Below are 24,272 nucleotides of genomic sequence, written 5' to 3'. Positions count from 1 at the left end.
CAGGGCCTGTTTTGAACAAATTATCGGTCTATCAGTTGCCTGCTTAGTTGTCAGATCATCAACTTGTGCAGTAAGGCTGTTGACTTGTACAGTGCTGATTTAAATTATCCGGACAAAACGAACAAAACTTGAATTTTCAAACGCGTTTTTCTCAATTTGGGTTAAGATTAGACAAAAAATGAAGAAAACAAAAGTTGCTTAGAATTGCATCAGAATTAATATGGTGTAATTTTTTCTCCGAAATTCTCAACCAAAATTTTACCCAAAAATGGGTCACTTTGGTTTGTTTTTTAAATAATCAAAAATTACGCTGAAACTACTTGGTTAATTGATAAAAAACATATAACACAAGAAGCCTATTACACAGCCCAACAAAGTTCCAAAATGGTTAAATCTCCAAAAACCTGGATAAGAGAAAATAGTTTTGCTTGATGGTCAAGAAATGTGATTTTTACTATATAAAACCCAAAATCTGTGCTCAAAACAAATTTTAAACAATTTACTAAAATTTTTGGAGACTTAACCCTTCTAGAACTTTGTTGGGCTGTGTAATAGGCTTCTTATGATATATATTTTTTATCAATTAACCAAGTAGTTTCAGCGTAATTTTTGATTATTTGAAAAAAACCAAAGTGACCTATTTTTGGGGTGAAATTTTGGTTGAGAATTTCGGGGAAAGAATTACACCATATTAATTCCGATGAAATTCTAAGCAATTTTTGTTCTCTTGACTTTCTGTCTAATTTTAACCCAAGTTGAGAAAAACGTGTTTGAAAACTCAATTTTTGTTCATTTTGTCCGGATAATTTAAATCACCACCGTATGCTCTAGCTCTATGGCTAAATTCGCGTCGAGCAATTTTTTTTTTCAAAAATCATTAATGTTTTCAGTTTCTTGCCTTATCTGTTTAACGTTTTTAAAGGTAGTTCTTGGCATATTTAGCTTGAGTTTGTAAAGTGCAGCTTTGCTTTGTGTTATACTTGCAGGAGAAAGTGAATTGCAATCGGGTACTAGACTTTTTCCCGTCAACAGCTTTGTTCACAGGTCTCATGAAGGTAGTTTAGTGTAGAAGATGTATTTTGAGCTTGCTTGCATGTTAATACGTTTCTTTCGAAATCCGTGTTTTTTGAATTCTTGGATTTGATCATTCAAAGCTTTATTCGGCTTGAAAGGTTTTTATCGGCGCTAGTTATGTGGGTTTAGTAGCCTCATATTGCGTCATTTAGATGTCTTGCTTTTTTTAATGACGAGGGGGACTTCTAAAGTTCCGAGATTAAAAATTGTTTATTGCTCAGGTGTTAAAGGCACTCTTTTCGGCGTAATGGTGGTCTACCCAAGGATATGTAACCGCTAGCTTAAGGCCGACAGTTGTCTTTGTCGGCATTTTTTCTTTAATTTGCATCATTTTTGACTTTGACGTCCGGCTATTTTTTGTCGGCCAGCTCGCCATGCTATGTTTGTGCTGTATTGCGAATGGGGAGAGTGAGAGTACCGCTTCGCTTCTGTGTAAAAAAATCAATAATTAGTTTTTTTTAAAGCAAAGAGCTTGAGCGTGATTTATTCTTCGAAAAGCAGAGCCTGAATATTGATCCAAAACATATTTTTGCTTCCCATTTGTTGACACTTTTGCAAATGTCTGTAGACTGTTGCAGACCATAATGATGCACTGAAAGACTTAAGAAATCAAGCGAGCGCCAACTGGATATTGTGATGCTTTCAGTTGAGATAAATGGCAATGGATGCAGCTAGTGTAGGAGTTGGAGTCAACATCTCAAGCAGGAGCGGCAACCCCATGGGTTCGACACCAGTCGCCGCCCCCACGCCCAATCCCCAAAAGACACTTGGACCTGCATCGGGGGAGGACCATGTGCACATGCAACAGCAGGGGATGGGGCCAGGAGGCAGACCGATGGGAGGGGGAGGCGAGGGGGGCAAGTATGGGAACCTCGGACAGGGAAAGAAAAGTGCGCCACATATGCTGCTCAATAGACGCAAGGTGAGAATTGCTTTTTTCTGTTTATCTGCGAATAATTTGATGTTAAGTGTGAATTAACGTAGTGAGCGTGTTGATTTATTTTTTTTTCAGGAAAATGTTCACATTGAAATTCGATTTCTTTTAGCGGTTTGACATTTGAGTTTTTGTTCAATTCAAATTCGTTTGCTATGTAAAATGAAGCAAAATAACGCTTTCCAATGAAGCAAGCGGAAAAGGTCCGAAAAACGTGAATGACTTCCAGTTTCGAAAGTGAATGTTGATGTGATTTAAAAATTTCCCTGATCTAGTGTTCTCAAATTGGGTTACTATTTTTGTCTCCTCGAGTTCGTTCGCACATTTCCAACTTTCTGTTGGCGAGGTTTTTGTTTAATTGGAACCATTTGGCTTTTATTGAGCGAGACATGATTTTGGCGAGACATGATATGGAACTCTTTTGGCCGTAAAAGTAAGTGTTCTCGGGTTTCAGCCTCAGAAGAACTACTTTGACTCTGGCGACTACAACATGGCCAGACAGCTGGGTGCCAGAGGGGGAGGGGGAGGGGCACAGACAGGGCTGAGCGAGGGAGCAAGTGGGGGTGGAGGAGGGGGTAGCAGGGGTGTGAAGAGCAGACCGGCGCTGAGTTGCATGATGAGTGGAATGGGAACTATGGCACCCACTCCTGAGGCAGTGGAACTGACAAGACACCCCCATCATGAGCAGAGTAAACTGGTGCAACATGAGGAACAACTGCAGGGTGCTCCTTCTCATTTGGGAGGCACGGGATCTGCAACTGTTGACGCAAGTCATCAGCATCACATGAGTACAGTTTCTAACGGCAGCAGAAATCCGCAGCAACAAATTGTTACCGCTCTTCCGCACGGCAGGAACCATCAAGATTCAATCGCTGTTCAACAGGGAGTCCGGGAAGGTGAGGCGGACAGGACTCTCACTCACATTACTGCATCACATGAAGACGAAGAGAGCATGGAAGACTCACCGTCGCTGACATCCGCGATTCCACCCTCTTCGGAATCAGTAGGAGTCCCCCACAATACCTCGCAGCAAGCTCCACTTGCAGTTGATGGCCATAGTCAGTCTAGCCACCCATTTGCCCAGAGTTCTACAACCCAAAATCAACAACAACAAAATTCGTTTCTCACATGAGTAAAGACTTAACTATACGTTGATGGGGGCTCACGAGATGTACATGGGTTTAGAATGCAGAAAACAGAATCAGAACTATTCATTTTAAACTATATATCTTGAGCATGGAAAAGTAATGAATAATCAGAAGATAGAAACTAGCCCGCTAATAAACTTGAAAACTATTTTCTACTTAAAATTTTGATTTGTTCCGGTAGGAGAATTTGAGTGGAACCTTGAATGAACCTAATTTCAATTTAATGGTCAACAATTATCCGAATTTATTTGTGCATTGACTTGTAAGTAATTCTTTCCTATCCGGTGCAATGAAGAAACAACATCAATCTATGCCTTCAAATTTTAGTTCATTGGTCTGCGCTGAAAAATGCTTTTATCGGTCAACGAGTTCGTTGAAGAATTGGTTTTTTTTGGACTGAGCAATGACACTAGACAAATAATCAATATGTTTATTATAATTAAGTGAATAAAGATTTAGCATTATAGAAGGCATGGAGGGTTGTGCAATGTTGATTTAAGTTGGTTTATTTGAAATTTCTTTGCTGCTTTAAGGTTATCTCCCGTTTTTAACATCTGCAGTTGGTGCCGATGACTCATTCAGCTGAGCTAAAATTATTATCCTGATCACAAATGCAGTGCAATTTTTATTTCATTGTGACGAATATGAATTTGGTCTGCCTCGGAAATCCCATCTGTTTGGTTAAATTGAGCAAATATCCCAGTCTTGCCCCTCTCCCCGCCCCATCCTCCGCCAGAAGTTGAAACCTTTTCTGCGCCTGGATCCTCCTGAAAATAATCTTAATGGCATAGCTATGAACTTGGAATGATGCTGAAATTGAGTACAACGTAACATATGATTTTCCATAATGTAATGAGTGAGCTGCAGCATCAATGTTGTTTGGAGTCCAATTGCGCTTCTATTTCTAGATCTTGAATTCTTAGAATGCATTTTCTGCTAATTTACATTTCAATTTTTTTTTTCATTTCAAGATGCGATTTGACTGTTTCGAACAAAAAACAGCGCCGATGAAGAATGAGAAATTTGGTTGCTTCAACTTAATAAGGTGTGCCGCTGGTTTTGCAATGTTTTTGTTATGAGGGTTGGAGGGAAAACTTTAAGGAATAGGTTGAAATTTTCCACGAGCTTTCAGGCTCTACAAATTAAAGACTAATGTCAGATCATTCGTTTGACATTATTGAAAACCAACAAGAGCTGAAAAGCAACAAATTTAGAAATCAACTGTTCATAAGTTTTAACTGAAAAATTGTTGATCGTTGAAAAATTGTTGATCGTTCAAATGCAGAGTTTGGGTTCCCGCTTGGTTTAGTGCAAAAGCGCGTGATTTGGATCTGAAGGCCCGGAGTTCAAATACCGATCGGACCTTTTTTCCTATCAATATGAACTGAGTTTCTACCCACAGCTTGGAATTGGAAGTCGTCCTGTCCTGTACAAAGCAAATTTACCAACACAGATTTTTAATTAAGTTCTGTAAGTTTAAAATTTTGAACGGGCCTCTACCTAAAATTTTTGGATAAATAGCCACTTGTTTAATACCATTTAACTGTGATTTGAAACTTTTGACCACTAGTCGAGGCAAACTTATGAAAGTTTTGTAGATAGTTTTTTCATCGTTTTAATATTTTTTTTCTAATTGGTAGTTTCGGTCTCATTTTCTATTTGCCAGCTTGAAATGCTCTGCTTGAGTTGAATTGCATGTGATGCGAATCTTAGTTTCGCTTCTGTATGATGAAATGATTGTTGTTCCGACTTTCGGTGAAAAATAAAATATTTGTTTTTTTCTTATTGGCCCGAAATATTTGGGTTTGGTTTTTAGGCACAATTTTATTTTCAACCAACCCTACTTGAAGATAATTTTCAGATTATCTGTAAGGTATTAATGTCCTGAGCTGAAATTTCTAGCTGTGATCCTTGATCTTAAATATATGGTGGTTCGAAAACTACCAATTGGCTAAGTAGGGATAATTAACACGTGCTCAAAAAACGCGTGAGTGGTAATTTAATCTGGCTCAAAATTTTTTAAAAAGATTTGTTCGAGGCAAAGGTTTTAAACATATTTTGCTACAGGCTGAGTTTTTTACCTTGTACTTTACAAAGCGTGTGAGTTTCAAATTAAAAAAAAATCAATTTTTCGCTTCTTGATTATGCTGTTTGCACACATTCTTAGTAGTTAGAAATATTTTCAGTTTAAAAAATGGTTAAAGTTAAACAGGTCCAAAACGTGGCTATGTCTTTTACCAGACCAACTTTTCAATAGACCACAATGCAATAATTTAATTGAGATAAATTTAAATTAGTGGAAGGTTCAAATAGGAAGCGGTTAGAACAAACAAAATTTTGCTAAGAAACCAGACTACACGACGTCATTACATCTGTCAATCAAATTTCTTTATCGAGTCTAGTAAAAGGTCCGTGTTATAATTTTTCTGGTAAAAGTTCGGTCTGATAAAAAGCTGGTTCCCGGTCCAAAACAGTTTTGAATAATCGTAGTATTTTCGTTTGCGTTGCAGATTTTTTTCTCTGACGTGTTTTTTTTGGAAAAATAGTTACGCTTGAATTAGCAGCGCATTGTATAGAGCAGCTGCGTTATAAAAAGTTTTCGTCAATTTCTTCGCTTTTAAGATTATCGTTAGGAGTGTTTTTCTCACGATACCAAGTCCACCAGAAAACTTTGAGTTCCAACAGAATCTGCCCCAATTCTCTTTTTGAGTATGGTTTTCGCCAAGGAGGCTCCACTCAGTTTGCCCTTCTGAAGATCCTGGATACCTGCAAAAATCTAGACACTAGTGATCATGATTATATCAAGCTGATTTTTTTTTAGATCTGAGCAAAGCGTTCGACAGAGTACCACATGAGCTTGTCCTAACCCAGCTCAAAAAAATATCTGGTTTGAGTCCCTTCATAATAAACTTCATTCGAAGCTTTAAAACTGAAAGAAGTCAATTCGTTTGCGTGGCTGGAAGGTCATCGGACTTGATGTCACCCAATTCAGGCGTCCCGCAGGGTACAATCATGGGCCCACCCTGTTTCAATCTAGCATACGACGACTTGAAAATTGATGAAGACGTGAACTATCACTCGGAATGCCAAATGATCAAGTTCGCCGATGACAATAATCCAATAATTGGGGTAAAAAATGGTCGTGATTGCACTGAAGAAACCTTACGTATGATATATGAATGGTGTGAATCGAATAACTTTCTCCTTAATTGTTCTAAAACCAAACAGCTCACAATTAAACTCAAGAGTACCATCCAACCAATTCCAAGTTCTATTGAGAATCAAGAAAGTTTGAAGATTCTTGGTCTATTTTTTGACACCCACTTGACCTTTGAGACACATGTCAACTTTATCTGCAAAAAAGTGTGCTCAGACCTTTATCTACTCAACAAACTCAAGCACCATGGATATAAATACCATGACCTCAATCTGTTATTAAACTCCCTGGTTCTCCCCAAGCTCACCTATTGTTGCACGGTATGGGGCGGTTGCTCCGCTTCTTTGCTCGGAAAAATCGACAGACTACAAAAGCGAGCAAAAAGAATGGGATTCACCACAAACTATATCCCTATCAAAGAATTAATCGCTTCGAAAGACAAAGAGCTCTACCACAAAATCCTCAAAGAACCCCATCATTTGTTATTTGATATCATTCCCACACGCGAAGAGTATTCTATGCAGAGATTATGAAACCGAGCGCCAGGCTCCTGGAAACTTTCTCGGAAGTTCAACAACACCTTTCCGAACCGGTTCCTCAGATTGTGCCAAACGAACTTATGATTTATCTATGAACTCTTTTTTTCTTTTGTTCTTTTTCTCAGGTTTTTCAGATGTATTTCTGATATCACAATTGAAACTTTCCTTCTTCTTCTTCTACTAGAGGCATGTTTTAACTACTTGAAACTAGCAAACTAATTTCAGTTGGTCAAAACCATCAGTTGAGCAGAAAAATTCACAATTATTGAGATCTAACGAGACTGCTCGTATATCAGGAAGAAGCCCTGAATGGTCCCACTTCCCCTTAATCCATATCGAACAGTTTTTGGGAAAAATATTGAAAATCTATAATTTTTTTAGACAATATCAAAGATCAAGTTTGAGTGGTACGAAATGAATACAATTCAGTTAGCCTCAATTCGTTTTGGAACGATTTTGTCGTGCGGGATAATTTACCACCCATAAATAAATCGCGTTGCGCTTTCAGCATTACGAATAAATTCTTCAAAGCGCCTAGAAAACGGCCAAATAGGCAGTTTTCAATCTCCCAGAATTTTTCAAAAAATTTCGGATGTAAAATAAATTTACAATTGAAGTCCGGAAGTCGATATCTTCAATGGCGTTCAGTTTTTTTGTTAAAAACTATTATTTCTAACAGGGAAACTTGACTGAATCAAAAAACCACACCAAGCACCACTTGCAGTTGATGGCCATAGTCAGTCTAGCCACCCATTTGCCCAGAGTTCTACAACCCAAAATCAACAACAACAAAATTCGTTTCTCACATGAGTAAAGACTTAACTATACGTTGATGGGGGCTCACGAGATGTACATGGGTTTAGAATGCAGAAAACAGAATCAGAACTATTCATTTTAAACTATATATCTTGAGCATGGAAAAGTAATGAATAATCAGAAGATAGAAACTAGCCCGCTAATAAACTTGAAAACTATTTTCTACGTAAAATTTTGATTTGTTCCGGTAGGAGAATTTGAGTGGAACCTTGAATGAACCTAATTTCAATTTAATGGTCAACAATTATCCGAATTTATTTGTGCATTGACTTGTAAGTAATTCTTTCCTATCCGGTGCAATGAAGAAACAACATCAATCTATGCCTTCAAATTTTAGTTCATTGGTCTGCGCTGAAAAATGCTTTTATCGGTCAACGAGTTCGTTGAAAAATTGTTTTTTTTTGGACTGAGCAATGACACTAGACAAATAATCAATATGTTTATTATAATTAAGTGAATAAAGATTTAGCATTATAGAAGGCATGGAGGGTTGTGCAATGTTGATTTAAGTTGGTTTATTTGAAATTTCTTTGCTGCTTTAAGGTTATCTCCCGTTTTTAACATCTGCAGTTGGTGCCGATGACTCATTCAGCTGAGCTAAAATTATTATCCTGATCACAAATGCAGTGCAATTTTTATTTCATTGTGACGAATATGAATTTGGTCTGCCTCGGAAATCCCATCTGTTTGGTTAAACTGAGCAAATATCCCAGTCTTGCCCCTCTCCCCGCCCCATCCTCCGCCAGAAGTTGAAACCTTTTCTGCGCCTGGATCCTCCTGAAAATAATCTTAATGGCATAGCTATGAACTTGGAATGATGCTGAAATTGAGTACAACGTAACATATGATTTTCCATAATGTAATGAGTGAGCTGCAGCATCAATGTTGTTTGGAGTCCAATTGCGCTTCTATTTCTAGATCTTGAATTCTTAGAATGCATTTTCTGCTAATTTACATTTCAATTTTTTTTTTCATTTCAAGATGCGATTTGACTGTTTCGAACAAAAAACAGCGCCGATGAAGAATGAGAAATTTGGTTGCTTCAACTTAATAAGGTGTGCCGCTGGTTTTGCAATGTTTTTGTTATGAGGGTTGGAGGGAAAACTTTAAGGAATAGGTTGAAATTTTCCACGAGCTTTCAGGCTCTACAAATTAAAGACTAATGTCAGATCATTCGTTTGACATTATTGAAAACCAACAAGAGCTGAAAAGCAACAAATTTAGAAATCAACTGTTCATAAGTTTTAACTGAAAAATTGTTGATCGTTGAAAAATTGTTGATCGTTCAAATGCAGAGTTTGGGTTCCCGCTTGGTTTAGTGCAAAAGCGCGTGATTTGGATCTGAAGGCCCGGAGTTCAAATACCGATCGGACCTTTTTTCCTATCAATATGAACTGAGTTTCTACCCACAGCTTGGAATTGGAAGTCGTCCTGTCCTGTACAAAGCAAATTTACCAACACAGATTTTTAATTAAGTTCTGTAAGTTTAAAATTTTGAACGGGCCTCTACCTAAAATTTTTGGATAAATAGCCACTTGTTTAATACCATTTAACTGTGATTTGAAACTTTTGACCACTAGTCGAGGCAAACTTATGAAAGTTTTGTAGATAGTTTTTTCATCGTTTTAATATTTTTTTTCTAATTGGTAGTTTCGGTCTCATTTTCTATTTGCCAGCTTGAAATGCTCTGCTTGAGTTGAATTGCATGTGATGCGAATCTTAGTTTCGCTTCTGTATGATGAAATGATTGTTGTTCCGACTTTCGGTGAAAAATAAAATATTTGTTTTTTTCTTATTGGCCCGAAATATTTGGGTTTGGTTTTTAGGCACAATTTTATTTTCAACCAACCCTACTTGAAGATAATTTTCAGATTATCTGTAAGGTATTAATGTCCTGAGCTGAAATTTCTAGCTGTGATCCTTGATCTTAAATATATGGTGGTTCGAAAACTACCAATTGGCTAAGTAGGGATAATTAACACGTGCTCAAAAAACGCGTGAGTGGTAATTTAATCTGGCTCAAAATTTTTTAAACAGATTTATTCGAGGCAAAGGTTTTAAACATATTTTGCTAGAAGCTGAGTTTTTCACCTTGTACTTTACAAAGCGTGTGAGTTTCAAATTAAAAAAAAAATCAATTTTTCGCTTCTTGATCATGCTGTTTGCACACATTCTTAGAAGTTAGAAATATTTTCAGTTTAAAAAATGGTTAAAGTTAAACAGGTCCAAAACGGGGCTAGGTCTTTTACCAGACCAATTTTTCAATAGACCACAATGCAATAATTTAATTGAGATAAATTTAAATTAGTGGAAGGTTCAAATAGGAAGCGGTTAGAACAAACAAAATTTTGCTAAGAAACCAGACTACACGACGTCATTACATCTGTCAATCAAATTTCTTTATCGAGTCTAGTAAAAGGTCCGTGTTATAATTTTTCTGGTAAAAGTTCGGTCTGATAAAAAGCTGGTTCCCGGTCCAAAACAGTTTTGAATAATAGTAGTATTTTCGTTTGCGTTGCAGATTTTTTTCTCTGACGTGTTTTTTTGGAAAAATAGTTACGCTTGAATTATCAGCGCATTGTATAGAGCAGCTGCGTTATAAAAAGTTTGCGTCAATTTCTTCGCTTTTAAGATTATCGTTAGGAGTGTTTTTCTCACGATACCAAGTCCACCAGAAAACTTTGAGTTCCAACAGAATCTGCCCCAATTCTCTTTTTGAGTACTAGAGGCATGTTTTAACTACTTGAAACTAGCAAACTAATTTCAGTTGGTCAAAACCATCAGTTGAGCAGAAAAATTCACAATTATTGAGATCTAACGAGACTGCTCGTATATCAGGAAGAAGCCCTGAATGGCCCAACTGCCCCTTAATCCATATCGAACAGTTTTTGGGAAAAAATATTGAAAATCTATAATTTTTTTAGACAATATCAAAGATCAAGTTTGAGTGGTACGAAATGAATACAATTCAGTTAGCCTCAATTCGTTTTGGAACGATTTTGTCGTGCGGGATAATTTACCACCCATAAATAAATCGCGTTGCGCTTTCAGCATTACGAATAAATTCTTCAAAGCGCCTAGAAAACGGCCGAATTGCAGTTTTTTAATCTCCCAGAATTTTTCAAAAAATTTCGGATGTAAAATAACTTTTTACAATTGAAGTCCGGAATTCGATATCTTCAATGGCGTTCAGTTTTTTTGTTAAAAACTATTATTTCTAACAGGGAAACTTGACTGAATGAAAAACCACACCAAGCATGAATTTTCACTTTTCTGCGAAGATCGCATCAAAAAATAATCACTTTGGTTGCATTAAGCCGGGCCGGTGTCTTTCTATTCTAATTGAAGGAAAATGTAATATGCTCTTTTGTATTTTTATATCTTGCTGAAGTGGTCAGTTCTTGGGACTTATTTACAGGTTTAGAGAACCAACCCTACCAATGCTCTCAAAGCAACGATAGTTAAAACGAAAAAATCGTTTTTTTTCTGAATTTGCTATTATTTTCGTGGCACTAGTGGCACTAAAAAAACACTCGGTTACGCATTCGATAACGATTTTTGTCGCTTTGAAATTTTGATTGGGGAAAGGGGAGAGACAGCTCAATTAGTCATTACAGGGGAATTGGGTTGCTCAATTGATCCGATTGTTTCAATGCAAAGATTGTTTACATTTTTCTTCCTCCGAAGTATGAAAGTTTAAAAATGAGCAAAAAAATGTAAATTATTTTTCCCAGTTTCCCTGATTTTATTGACACATAGCAATTTATCTGCTGTTTTTTTTCGTAATTAATTGTCCTTTTTTTACGCGTGGTACTCAATTTGATTGACCTTTATCTTAAAACAAACAATGAATGAAGATTAAATTTTTTTGAAAATCTAAGAAGTCTTAATTAAATTTTTAAAACTCACGGCATAGTCTTTTTGATAAAACGGTTTGCACGGATTCTTAAAAGCTAGAGATGCTTTGAGTTTTTAATGGTTAAGTTTAAAATGTCGAAAAAAGTTGTGAATAGTCGTAGTGTTTTTTTTTGCGTTACCGATTTTTCAAGAGTAATGAACGTAGTGCGGACTCTTATATATGTCTTGCTGATTTTTTTTGTTATTTTTTTCAGGTAAAAGTCTTCAATTTTGTTCGCGCTCAATTTTGGTGTTTCGCAGTTTGACTTGTGATTTCTTTTTAAGTTCAGTGCATTTCCATTGTTAAAAGGAAGGCAAAATACGCGGTCGAAAATCAAAAATGTAAAGGTCTCGAAAAACGTGATCAACTTCTTATTTCGAAAATGGAAATTAATTATCAGATAACCCAGTGAAATAAAAATTCTCCTTGTGATCCAGTTTTCTCACATTGGTTTAATTTTAGTTAGCAAAAAAGTGTCCATCATAAATTTTTTTCAAACTCAAAGAGCTTTAAGGCCGTCTATTTTTTTCTTCGAAATTCAAAAGTTGAAGATTTTTGAAAAAAGATAAAGTCAGTTTTTGTTTCAGTTTCTTTGCATTCATTAAATTTTTCCAACTGTCAGTTGGCAATGTTTTCACTGACTTGCTTTTTTTGTGGAAACTGGTTAAGCTTGAATTGTCAGCGCATTGTATAAAGCAGCAGCATTGTGAAAAAATTGCGTGGATTTTTTTGCTTGTTAGACATTGCTAGGAGTTTTTCTTCACGCGGTATCAGGTCCATCAACATCATAGAGAGCCAATTGTGTTTGCTCTTGCGTTAAGCAAGATAATTGCAAAAGGGTTCTATACCTTTTTTTAACTCGATCAAATAAATTTTCTGAGGTCTCCAAAATCACTATTAAGACGTTATTTTAGCCAAATTTTCTGCGGAACAGTCAAACTTGGAAAAACAGGAAAAAAGCGGTTTTTAGATAAAACTATTTTTGGTGCGTTATAAATTTTAGGTTAGTCAGCCAAAAATGGATATCTCGAAATACTACATAGGGTGGGGGGCTTTGGGTCGGCTCAGGGTCAAATCCCTGAGGGAGGGGGCAATCACCTGCCTCCCTTTAATCCGGTACTGTCTGTCTGCAATTAAATGACAAAATTAAGGTAAAGTTCCTGCTTGCTTGGGCCATTTTTTGAATCCTCTTTGATTTCTAGCTTTTCGAAATAATACACATTCACTGCTAACGCGAGCTTTTTTAAACCAGAGAATGTCAGAATAAATTGTTAGAACATGGAAAATAAAATATTAAGTCGTTTTATGTCCGGATCTTCATTGGAATATAGTTTCTAGTGTTTAGGATGAAAGTGTGTGTGTACTTCGTCGGCTCTCTTGGCCGACTGGAATGCCTCCAGTCTATCCAGGGCCCCGATGTTCTCCATGCAGTTCTTGCCCAGATACTTGCAACATACTCTGCAGTTCTCATCGCACTCTCCTAGCTTTTTCACAAACAGCAGATCAAGTTAATTAGGCGAATTTTTTTTTCAAAAATGGGTTCCAATTAAAAATAAACTTTATGAAAAACAAAATTGAAGTTGAAGAGAATTCCCGTTTAGGTACTTTCTTCAAATTTTTATTAAAAACCACGCTGTTGATTGTACACAAAATGGTATCGATGAGAAGACCAGCTGCAACCCGTTATGCCTCGCTCAGTTCCCTACAGCATTGCAAAAGTCCAATGAGCGGAGTATTTTTAGGTCTTTTGTTGAAAACGATCCGGCCAATTTTGAGGTTAAGGGTTTAATAAAAAAACAGACTGTGGGGCTCCTCCCTGCATATGCGGCTCAGCCCTAATTGTAGTAGAAGAAGTAAATGCTCGAAATATGTTTAAAAAGTGTTCCAAATTTATCAAACTTTTCCTCTTCTATCTTAGATTTTAAACTGAGGCTGTCAGCTGACCTTGACCATGGTGGCGTTTTCGATGGTCTCCTTGACCTTGCGACCTCTGGCATCTTTGGTGAACTGAGTGACAGTTGTGAATTTGTCCTCCGGGATTACTTTGCACTTGTGTTTTTTCGCAATGAACTTGAGGAGAGCGTACTGCTTCTCCGCAACCTAGAACAGAACAACAATATATTAGTAAACCTTAAAAAAATTTTCTGATTTGTAACTAATAAGCACTACTTTAAAATAAGAAACGCTTTTGAATTAACTATCTTTTAAAAAGAATTAATTATGATTAAAAAACCTATTTTTGAAAAACTATTATATTGGTTGTTCTGCTCCAGGTTGAAATTTACAAAAAATGTTCTGGATCAATTGAAGAGACTGAGATGAGACCTTTTTAATTCAGGATATTTTCTGAAATACAACTGTATAGATGAGAGATACGAAGCACAAAGGCTTATGGTCACCCTTTTTCTACAATAAAGCAGCTAAAAAAACATTTAAAAAAAACAAGGATAGGCGGTTACTGTGCAAGTACAATGTTCTGACCATAGTCTTTAAAAACTACAATTTTTTTTTCAAATTAGTCGTTTTTGTATACGTGGCGTGATAAAAAGATCTGATGTATAACTATAATTCAGGCATATGAACAACAAAAAACTATATTTTTTTTTTCAGTTTTTTTGCAGAATTTTTTTTTGAAATTTTTGATTTTCAAAATGGCGCTAAAAATTTCCGAAAACAAATTTTACTTGCTTAAAAGTAAGTTTTCAGGGCTTTAATTAGGTGTAACTAAGCTGTCGTAAAACTGCTCGCTCGCTTTATTCGCTCAAATCGGAAATAAAAATCAAAAATTTTAAATCAGTTTTATTCGATTGAAAATTGTTCAATGTCGCTCGAATCACGACTGAAAGGGTTTCAATTTGGTATATCACTCGACCCTGGTTTCGCGTGGAAAAGAAAAAATATTTATCACACCCAAATACGAAGTTCCTCCACATTTTTCAAAAGGTCGGAACAACAAGCTAGCTTGTACTAACATGCACAAAGAAAAAAATCGGAATTAGCCATTTTTAAGAGAACCGGGTGGTGAACTTGATAAATTTGCAGACAGTTTTTATGCCAAAGTTCGTTGAAACCATATCATTCGATTGATCTCTTTACCAGTTTCTTTTTTCATGCGAGTTTTTAATTTATGGCGTCATCGTCTTCATCGCATTTTGCACTATTCGTCGTTTGCACTGTCTGATCTAGACAGCCATATACTTAAACTGTGCGTGACAAAAGTATTCATAATGCTTTTCCTTCTCTTTCTTTCTAGACTCTTCAAACTTTTTGTGACTTTTATCCAGAGACGAAATCTGTTCTAATACACATTCGCCCAAACTTCGCATACAGCCCCTGCATTTTTCGTTCATTTGATCGCATGTGAACAAAGCAGCATTCTGAAGTTGTTCTTTTCGTTTTTTACCCTTAGCATCTGTGGTTGTGATCGCAAGGGACCCGAAACTTAGTCCGGAGGTGCCGGCGTCTCCGGAAATTCTGACCGGCCCGCCGTCATCGCCTACAGTGCTACACGGGCGATGTCCGCGTACAAGAACTTTCACCATTTTGTGAATTTTCTCATTTTGCTGAAATTTCAATCAGAACTCATCTTAAATTGAAAAATGGTTGCTCAAATGTCGACAATTCATAAATTTGATGATAAACAATCTTTATCCATTTTGAAACTATTTTCAAATAGAGCTATTAGATAAAATTTGAATCATTCCCTCAGTTAACACATGGCTTCGTGAATTTTGCTCTAAATGATGTTTTTTTCTAACGTTATACTTTTTGGTTTCTATATTTTTGAAAATGTGGAATTTAAAAGCCAAGATTCAGATTGGTATCGGAGTCTTATATTGGACGAAATATTAGGGTTTGCAAACGAAATGAATAAATGTCTTGGCAAAATGGCTTGCCAAATTAAGTCAATATACATCTTGTGGCATAAATAATTTTCCTAGAACCAGTAGTTTTGTCCCATCTTAGTTATAGTGGAGTATTTTTCAGCAGATGGCAACAGAAAAAAGTTGATCATTTGAATCGTCTAATAAACTGGTGTGTAAAAGTTTGCTTCATGAAAAAAAGTTTGAAAGATGTCGTGATCTACTTATGATGAAACATAACACCATAAAAAATTTTGTTTGCTGAAAGTTTTTGAAGTGTTCTTTGAAAAAATGAATTTTTCAAATGAAGAAATTGTACAAAAACATAAAAAGTCGTTGAACAATAGACCAAAAAAGTGAGTACTGCACAAGTATATGGAAACCATTCATCAGAGTTTTCTATTGCTAAAGTATGTGCCAAGAAGTGAAATGGTTTACTCAAAAACTTAAGAATGTTAAAAAAGTCAAAGTATAATAAGGAAATTAATAAATATTGGATACATTTACATGAACAGTTATCAGTTAACGAAATTAGAGGCTTTTAAGTCATATATACATAGATAACCTTTATATTCACCTTATATTAAATTCAGTTTGCTCAGAAGCCAGCCTGTGTTGACTTAATCCCATTTGTGATTTGTAAATTTATATAAAAAAACTATGATGTTAAAACAAATTTTTTTCGTCAAAAAAAGTTAGTAAATTTTTTTATAGTAAAAATAAATTATATTTGAGAAAATTTGCTAGTTTTTCAAAAAAATGTTTTACCCTCATCTATATTAATGTCTACTATGTTTTGGGTTGATGTGAATATAATGTCAGTTTTGATTTTTTTTTCGTTATTTGAGCACTATACAAATTAAAACATTGAGTTAGCCCAATTTATCTGTGTCCTGTTGTTCTCATTCTCAGCAAACAGTTTCCTGTTGCATTTTGGCTACCCTTATTAAATTTGAAAAAAAAGAGAAAAATTATGTAATGCTTATATAACTGACCTCGTCTATATGGGGCTGCTGTGCCTCCAGATAGAGTGCCCTCTCCCTCCACATCATCATCCTGCTCTCCTCATTCAACTCCTCAAAGTGCTCATCTGCTTCTATCACCAACAGCTGTCTAGTAGACTCCTGCTTACACAGGTGCTCACGCAGACGCTCCATCTAAACTCAAATTCATCGAAACGTGAAATGATTAAACTAATTATTCAATGAGTAAGCTAGAAACACAAATCCGCCCCCTCACAAGGCGTTTCCTTATTTTTTGTGAATGGCTCTCTTCTGAAACTAGCAGATCAAAGTAGCTGAAATTAATGTTATTTTATGACACTAGCTGAAAATAATTTTATTCGCTGGCGATGAACAAGCGTTATCAAATCGGAATGTAGACTTTTTGGGCTAGCAACAAGTTAATTGAAATCAGTGGAATCACTTTTGATGCTGCTATGTCATTCAAAATTAACTACTGGATGGCTTCTAGTTACTGCAGAGTAGTTCCAGGGGGAAGTTGGTCTCTTTATGCTTTAACTCTTTGTGTACAGCCTTCGAAAAAGTCTGTGGGGGAGTTTTTGACCTTTGACCAATATTTTTGATTTTTTTTCATCGTTTCTCAAACACTAACCGACCAAATCTGAGATTTTTGCCTCAATGAATAGAACGGATTTGACAAGCTTCCTTTCAGTAGCGGATTTAGAAGCAAAAGGCGGACGCCCCAACCCCCCCCCCCCCCCCCCCCCCCCCGCTCAGGGATTCGACCCCCCTGCCGACCTAACGGGTCCCCCCTTTGTGCTATTTTGAGATGTTCATTTTTGGCTGACTGAATTTTTCTAAAGGCGCCTTTGGCGCCAAGCTATACTAATTTCGAGAAGGGAGCGCGCGCAAAAAAAAACGCAATTTTTTGGCCGAAATTTTCCAAAAAGTGCCTAAAAACGCTTTTTGCCTGCAGCACAGAAAATTTGGTCAAACTAGTGGAACTTGATCTAAACTACATTTTATGATTGGATAAATTGGATATTTTACCACAGTAAAGTATTTAATATTAACCAATCATAATCCATCTAACTAACAACCCACTTATTTGAAAGTGCTGAAATTACTGGTAATTTCAGCACCAGAGAGAGTTGAATTTAACTTAGAAATTAGTTGCCTCTCCAAGAGAACTTCAGCAGCCGCAATAAACCAGTATACCCTAGATCTATTGAGCCTAGCAGAGACTAGTTAAACACCCTGAGACTAGAAAGTATAAGAGTAAGATTAGGATCGGTATTAGACTAAGAAGTTGCACGAATCTATCCGGCCGAAAATAAGATAGCGTGACGAGCAGACGGTGTACCCTATCCGAAATTACTCTATGAGTTAACCACATCGGTTCTAACTCATCTGGTGCGACAATAAGTCTCGAATAAGACCTTAATAGCTTAGAACTAACCAAAAATAGATTAGAAATTAGACAAAACTTTTTCAAAATGTTATACGATAATAATTTAATTGAAATGTCTCTACGACTCAATAGATCAGAGCCGATATTCCGAACAATAATAGAACTACCCGGAATTGGAAGAAGACCTCGAACCAGAGACGACATACGACAAAGTAGAAACTTACCAAATAGTTATATGATAGTACGGCAAAAGCCAACACAAACTTTTGTATTTAGAATCTTTTTAGCAATGAATTTAGATTTTCATTTGCAAACATAAAATTCAATCTACATGATCATTTCAGGCACTAAACAAAATTATTAATGTACAATAACAATTGATAAAAAGATCTCAGATCGTTTTTTTAATTTCTGCAGTATTACATAAAACATATTTGAAAAATATTTATTGAAAATGAAAATAAAAATTAGCAGCATGACAATAAATTGTTAGTAATCATAAATCATATGTTTTCCATCATAAGCTCACTAATATCATAAAAGAACTAAATCTTTTTCTTAAAAAAACTTAAACCCTCTTAAATTTAAATTCACTTAATTTTAAAATCAGATCCTCAAGGCTTATCCTTGGATCTTAATTAATTTTCTATTTCACTAAATTTAAAACCTGATCATCAAGGCCTATTCTTGGATCAAAAAGAACAATTTTGTTCTCCTCCACCCACTTAGCAAGTGTCTAACGACCTCAAACGTCGATTCACTATCCAACCCTTCCAAAAGACCTAAGACTAATAGAAATTTTTAAATAAAACTAACCATTCAAATTAAGATAAACAGTGAAGAACTTCGGTTATTCATCCTTCACATGAACCCTCCTCTTACCAGACCCAGGATAGGTCTTAGACTTAGTAGGTTTAAAATAGTATCTAACGAACTACTTGCGTTCTAATTATACCTGAACCTTGTGGATCGATTTACTATTCTCCAACCCTTGAACACAATCACTACCCCTAAGCAAGATTATATAAGTTAACACCATAGCTTAGACTAGCCACGAGAAAGTAAAAAATCATTCTTCGGAATCGATATACTTTTCTCTCCAACCCTGAATAAAAAGACCCAGTCTAAGCTAACCAAAAAATCGTAAGGATTAACAGTCTAAGAAAATAGAAATACCTAACAATTTTTTGCATCCCTCATCCTAAACCTTACGTCATTCAAAAATTTAGGAAATAAGCAAACAATCGTTTTACACAACTGTGAAATAGATAACAAAAAATACGATCTTGTAATCACACCTCATACACAAACAGTTGGATACATTAGAACAAAACGACAAACAATAAAAAGAAAAATTATAAACAAACAAAGACAAATCACACGAAATTTTTTTTTCAAAAAATAGAAACGCATTTTCTGAATCAGAAGCCAGCAGTTTAGATGAACTCTACAAATTAAATAAATCAATTGATAAAAATTGTCCCATTCACGACCAATTACATTTTTCCGACTCAGTAACAACTTCAAATTCATCAAAAACAGGAAAAAGAATCATAAAAAAGCAATACAAACACAAACCAGTACACCTGTATAATTGGAATCAACCAATTAGACACATCGATAGCTATATATTAACAGTCACCAAACGAAAAACTGAGCCACACTCAAAATGACGATAGTGCAGATGACGAAGCAGTTTACCCCAGAGGACAACATGATTTTTGCAAGAACTTACTCGTAAATTTGTTTAAACCCGGAATCAGTCCATGCAAAGCAGAATTCCCAGATGTAAAAATCAAAAGACAAATTATTGAACATTATTTGAAAGACATATCTAACCTAACACAACAATATGGAATCTACACCAAAGAATTCAGCACACCAAATACAGACCATGGTAAATATGTAATTCAAACAGATGATATTGAAATAGAATTTTCAAAAGTATTCCTAGAATTTATCAAAAGCATACAATATCATAATTCACAAAGAGCAAACTCCATATTTACTAGCGAAGTTTTTGCAATAATAAATACTTATATCTCTATATTAGAAAAAACAGAATTTCAAAGTCCCTCACCAACTGAAACATCCAAACATACAAAAGTACGACGTGAAATCGCATCATTTTCAACATTTCTACATATAATTAAAGAAAATTTCACTAAAGATGATGTTTCACAACACACTAAACATGATTTACAAAAGATTTTGGCATGGTTTATAGTAGATTATTTCAACCACAATTTAGATTTAATTTCACAAGCAAGAAAAAATTTCAGACCTTAAAATACAAATGATGACACTGCCCTTTCAGAACAATCAGACTACGTTTGGGACCCTGAATGGTCTCATCCTACATTTATAAAAATCTCACAAGCTATCTCAAGTAAAGCAATAAGTACAATATCTTATCACAGAGATTATGTAAAAGTAATACCATGAACTATTGATGCAACACCATTAAACTACAATACATTTTTACCTGATACGGGAAATAACAGTTTAAATTCGACCATCATACACAATGAAAACCTTAATGGAACTAAAAATCTTACACAACAAGATATTCAAACACCATCACACTTCATAAATGAAGAAATCGTCCAAACAACAACAACTACACAACAAAGTATTTCACCAATACACCCAAATTTGACAACACCAAGAAATACAAATACTTCACTGGCACAAGTAACCTTACAATCAACCGTTAAATCTTTGGTTGCTCCAAAATATTCACATATGGATTATCAAACGTATAGACCAATGACAATACCGTCAAAAACACGAAAATCATTCACAAGAAACACTTTTGCAGAACACAATTATAATTATGCTCACAAACCAAGAAGAAATCAACCTCCCCGAAAAAACACACAAAATTCAAATCACGTATGTTCTCATTATTGGAATCTCCCGAAAACATCGACAAATTTTCCAGATAATCCACAACCTACACAAGGATTATACTGAAAATTAACCATTCTTTCAATAAAATAAAAATAACCAACATACACCATTTAATACAAACTATTTATCATCCGATGAAGATGATTATCACCAACCAGATATTTTTGCACCATATACTAAAGAATATCGCACACAAAGACCACGACAACCTCAACCATCTCGAAATATAAAAATTTCCGACAAAATGTACAAAATGTACAAAATCCACAACAAATGCATATACAAAACCCAATTAACACACAATCTTTTCAACCAATACAACCACAAAATCCAATGTCAATGCATTCTTATCAAGCAACTCAAATGCAAAATGAAATACCGCTTCCATATTACCTTCAGCAACACGAAATAACAAAAAATCAACTTTCTAATTTTTCGCATATGTCAAATGCCGAGGAATCACTACAGATGACAATGAATCCATACCTCATGGGTGGATCATCAATAACATCCAATAAACCACTGATGGTATTCAAAGGAACAGACCCTGAATATTCTGTCTGTGTGAAGATTATCTAAATGCAGTAACAGCAAATTTAATTTTAAAAATAGGACCTGAACCAATTAATACGCCACTACATCAAATCTGGATACATAGACGCACAGCACTGATACAAACAACCTTAGATGGCGCAGCTCAAAAATGGTTTTCAGTATTACCTATAGAAATAAAATCAGACTGGAAAAGATTTACACAAGAATTTCCAAAAATGTTTGACTCCGAAAGAAATAAGCAACTCCAAAGAGTTTTATGTAATGAAATTCGCAGGTTACCAAATGAAACTATCAAACAATTAGCAGTACGTATCGAAACACTAGTTCGAAAAGCATATTCACTTAATACACATGACCATAGAAGCACAAAAATGACAGAAATTTTAATGATGACCTTAACACCTCAATTAAGGAAAATAGCAATAAAAAAGAGAGCATCTCATCCTTCCTCAATTCGAGAACCAGATTTAGATTTTCGAAAACTAGTAGATAAACTAGAGCAAGCGGAAATTACAATGAAACTCGAAGAAACAGAAAATCTAAAACTACATTTTGTTAATCGAATTGAAACAAACACTACACATATAAATAACATACAGGAATCAGATACAGACCTAATTGAAAAAATCACTGAAATACTAAATATCTATGAAAAACATCCAAATTTTAAAGGCAAATCATCCTTCAAAAAATGGTGTAATTATTGCCGACGATACCGATACAGTATTTCCGAATGTAGACAAAAACAACAAGATAATCAGAATAGACCTCAAAAGCATATAGAACCAAATAAATCGTTCTATCAATATATGAAAAAAGATCAAAATCTACCAAACAAAAATATATAGTAATAACGGTTCAGGAAAACCACTTGCAAACAACACCAATTACACAAGGAATCAATCACCATATAACTCAAGTTATAGAGGAAGATCACCAGAACGAAGAAATACACAAAATTCTTCACAAAATAATTATAACCGATCAAATAGTCGAAATAACTATTCAAGATCAAATTCCAATGCAACACAATTTGTTTCTAGATCCAGTTGCCAATCAAATCCAAGGAATAAACACTATTCCAATACTCAATCACGAAACTCATCATACAACAGAAATAGAAACTATTCACATAATAGAAATAGAAGTTATTCGAACAATCGAAATCAGAGTTACCCGAGCAATCGATCAAGAAATAATTCATATAATAGATCTTACTATCACAGATCAAATGATTATTATCAAAATAGATCACGGAACAATTCGCAAAATTGAAATTCAAGTTACAATAATCGATATAGAAATTATTCCCAGTCACCACATAGGAATAATAACCATTATCATAATTCTAAACATCGATACAGAAGTAGTACACCAAAACATCAAAAACATATTAATCATGTACAGACAAATGAAGAAACAACTTCAGACCCCCCAGGTATTGATGACACAGGAAGTAACGAACTACAACTAAATCATATAAACTGTGGATCATCAGATACAGAAAGTGATACAGAAAATACCATCTCTGTAAATATGATAACAGTCGAAAACGACTATGAATCTATAATATATGAACAACCTTTTACATCACATATATATGAAAATCAATTGGAACTTCTTCACAATTATTATATTGGACCCACCGATACTACACAAACTGCACAAGAAGTAAACGAAATTAACACGGTAATTAAACCCGATGAAAAAGGTAAAACACAATGCTCAAATACAAATCATATTTATCAAAATATACAGAAAAAACAACCCAGAGAAAAGATTTGGACAGTACCATTTCTCTTAGAAAGTCCAAGAAACAAAGAATTTCAACCACCAGATCTTGAAATTGATTTTTTAATTGATTCAGGAGCAGAATCAAACATAATTAATATTCCCACATGGAATGAAATCAAAACATTACATCCAAAATTAACGCCTCTTGCAGCCTCTAGTAAACTAGCAACAGCACAAGGATCAACAATAGTAAATTATGGAAAAATTCAATTATTCCTTCTCCCCACGAGAACAATGGAGCAAAACAAAATCCTAAACAAACCATTTAAAAAAATATTTCATATTACTGATATTAAGCACAATATCATTGGCATACCATTTATATCTAAATATATATCAACAGTCAACATCTTAAATAGTAAAATACTAATCAAAGTTAAGTACACAAAAACAAAAAATACAGCTCTAACATTTTTTCAAAGGTTAAACAAAGAACCACCATTCTTATTAAAATTTTATCCAATTTATAATCAACAACGGAAACACCTGAAACCATTATCAGGAAACATATATAATTTTTTAATAAAACAAGTTCACCAGTATGATAAAAGTCAAAATAAACAACAACTTTTTATGTCAGACTTTGAATTTAAACCTATTCACAAATTTTTCAAAATCACGATCTCATCTATTAAATATTTGAAAAACACGAATTCCGACATCATTTCGTTACACGTGTATAACAATACACCGTAGCAAGTAACATTAGGATATTGTGAAACAAACGCTACACTCTCACCCATACATGAAGTAGCCTACCGCGTAAATAATATACTCCAATTATTTGATATTTGCCAATCCACAATTCTTGACGAAGAATTATCCATAAATAACATAGTAAGTAATGAAGAGAGAAACACAGATTACTTCACAAAAACACTATATTTTAAACCAACATTCAATATAACAAACTACACAAAAGAACAACAAAAATTTTTAACAATGTTTAATTTTGAACACTCACAAATTACACAAATCGAGTTTGATAAATTAGCAAAACAACTGTTAAAATATTCAACAATCTACGCAACATCAAAATTTGACGTTGGAAAATTCAGTTCATCACTACATCTCCCGTTAAAACGTGACGCAGTTTTCAAAAAACAAAGAGCTAGTAAAGTACCAATTCATTTACACGACAAAGTAAATAGATTACTTGATATTTTAGAACAATACAAAATTATCCCACCAGTAAATAAAGAAGAACA

General features: G+C 34.8%; 2 protein-coding genes across 3 annotated transcripts in view; one reads left to right on the top strand and one right to left on the bottom strand.

The window, feature by feature from the left end:
* Positions 1 to 804: 804 nt before the first annotated feature.
* On the top strand, positions 805 to 4,112 carry LOC134840314 (POU domain, class 3, transcription factor 3-like). Its single transcript, XM_063856076.1, has 2 exons — positions 805 to 1,996; positions 2,463 to 4,112. Exons 1-2 carry the CDS (start codon positions 1,730 to 1,732, stop codon positions 3,138 to 3,140), a joined length of 945 nt encoding a protein of 314 aa, XP_063712146.1. The 5' UTR covers positions 805 to 1,729; the 3' UTR covers positions 3,141 to 4,112.
* An 8,707-nt stretch (positions 4,113 to 12,819) lies between these two features.
* Positions 12,820 to 24,272, bottom strand: part of LOC134840156 (uncharacterized) — a 30,713-nt gene continuing 19,260 nt past the window's right edge. Inside the window, exons 4-6 of one of the 2 annotated variants that reach the window (XM_063855865.1) lie at positions 16,425 to 16,586; positions 13,511 to 13,666; positions 12,820 to 13,050 (exon numbers count right to left, since the gene is read on the bottom strand). In XM_063855865.1, the coding sequence (XP_063711935.1) occupies positions 12,901 to 13,050; positions 13,511 to 13,666; positions 16,425 to 16,586 (468 nt within the window). In that variant the 3' untranslated portion in view covers positions 12,820 to 12,900. Of the gene's footprint in view, positions 13,051 to 13,510; positions 13,667 to 14,386; positions 15,130 to 16,424; positions 16,587 to 24,272 lie in introns of those variants that run through there. The other variant, XM_063855864.1, reaches the window with a different exon arrangement.

The sequence above is a fragment of the Symsagittifera roscoffensis genome, chromosome 2, assembly GCF_963678635.1.
Source record: "Symsagittifera roscoffensis chromosome 2, txSymRosc1.1, whole genome shotgun sequence".
In the NCBI taxonomy this organism is placed as follows: domain Eukaryota; kingdom Metazoa; phylum Xenacoelomorpha; order Acoela; family Convolutidae; genus Symsagittifera; species Symsagittifera roscoffensis.
This window is presented reverse-complemented; position numbering and strand designations above follow the sequence as displayed.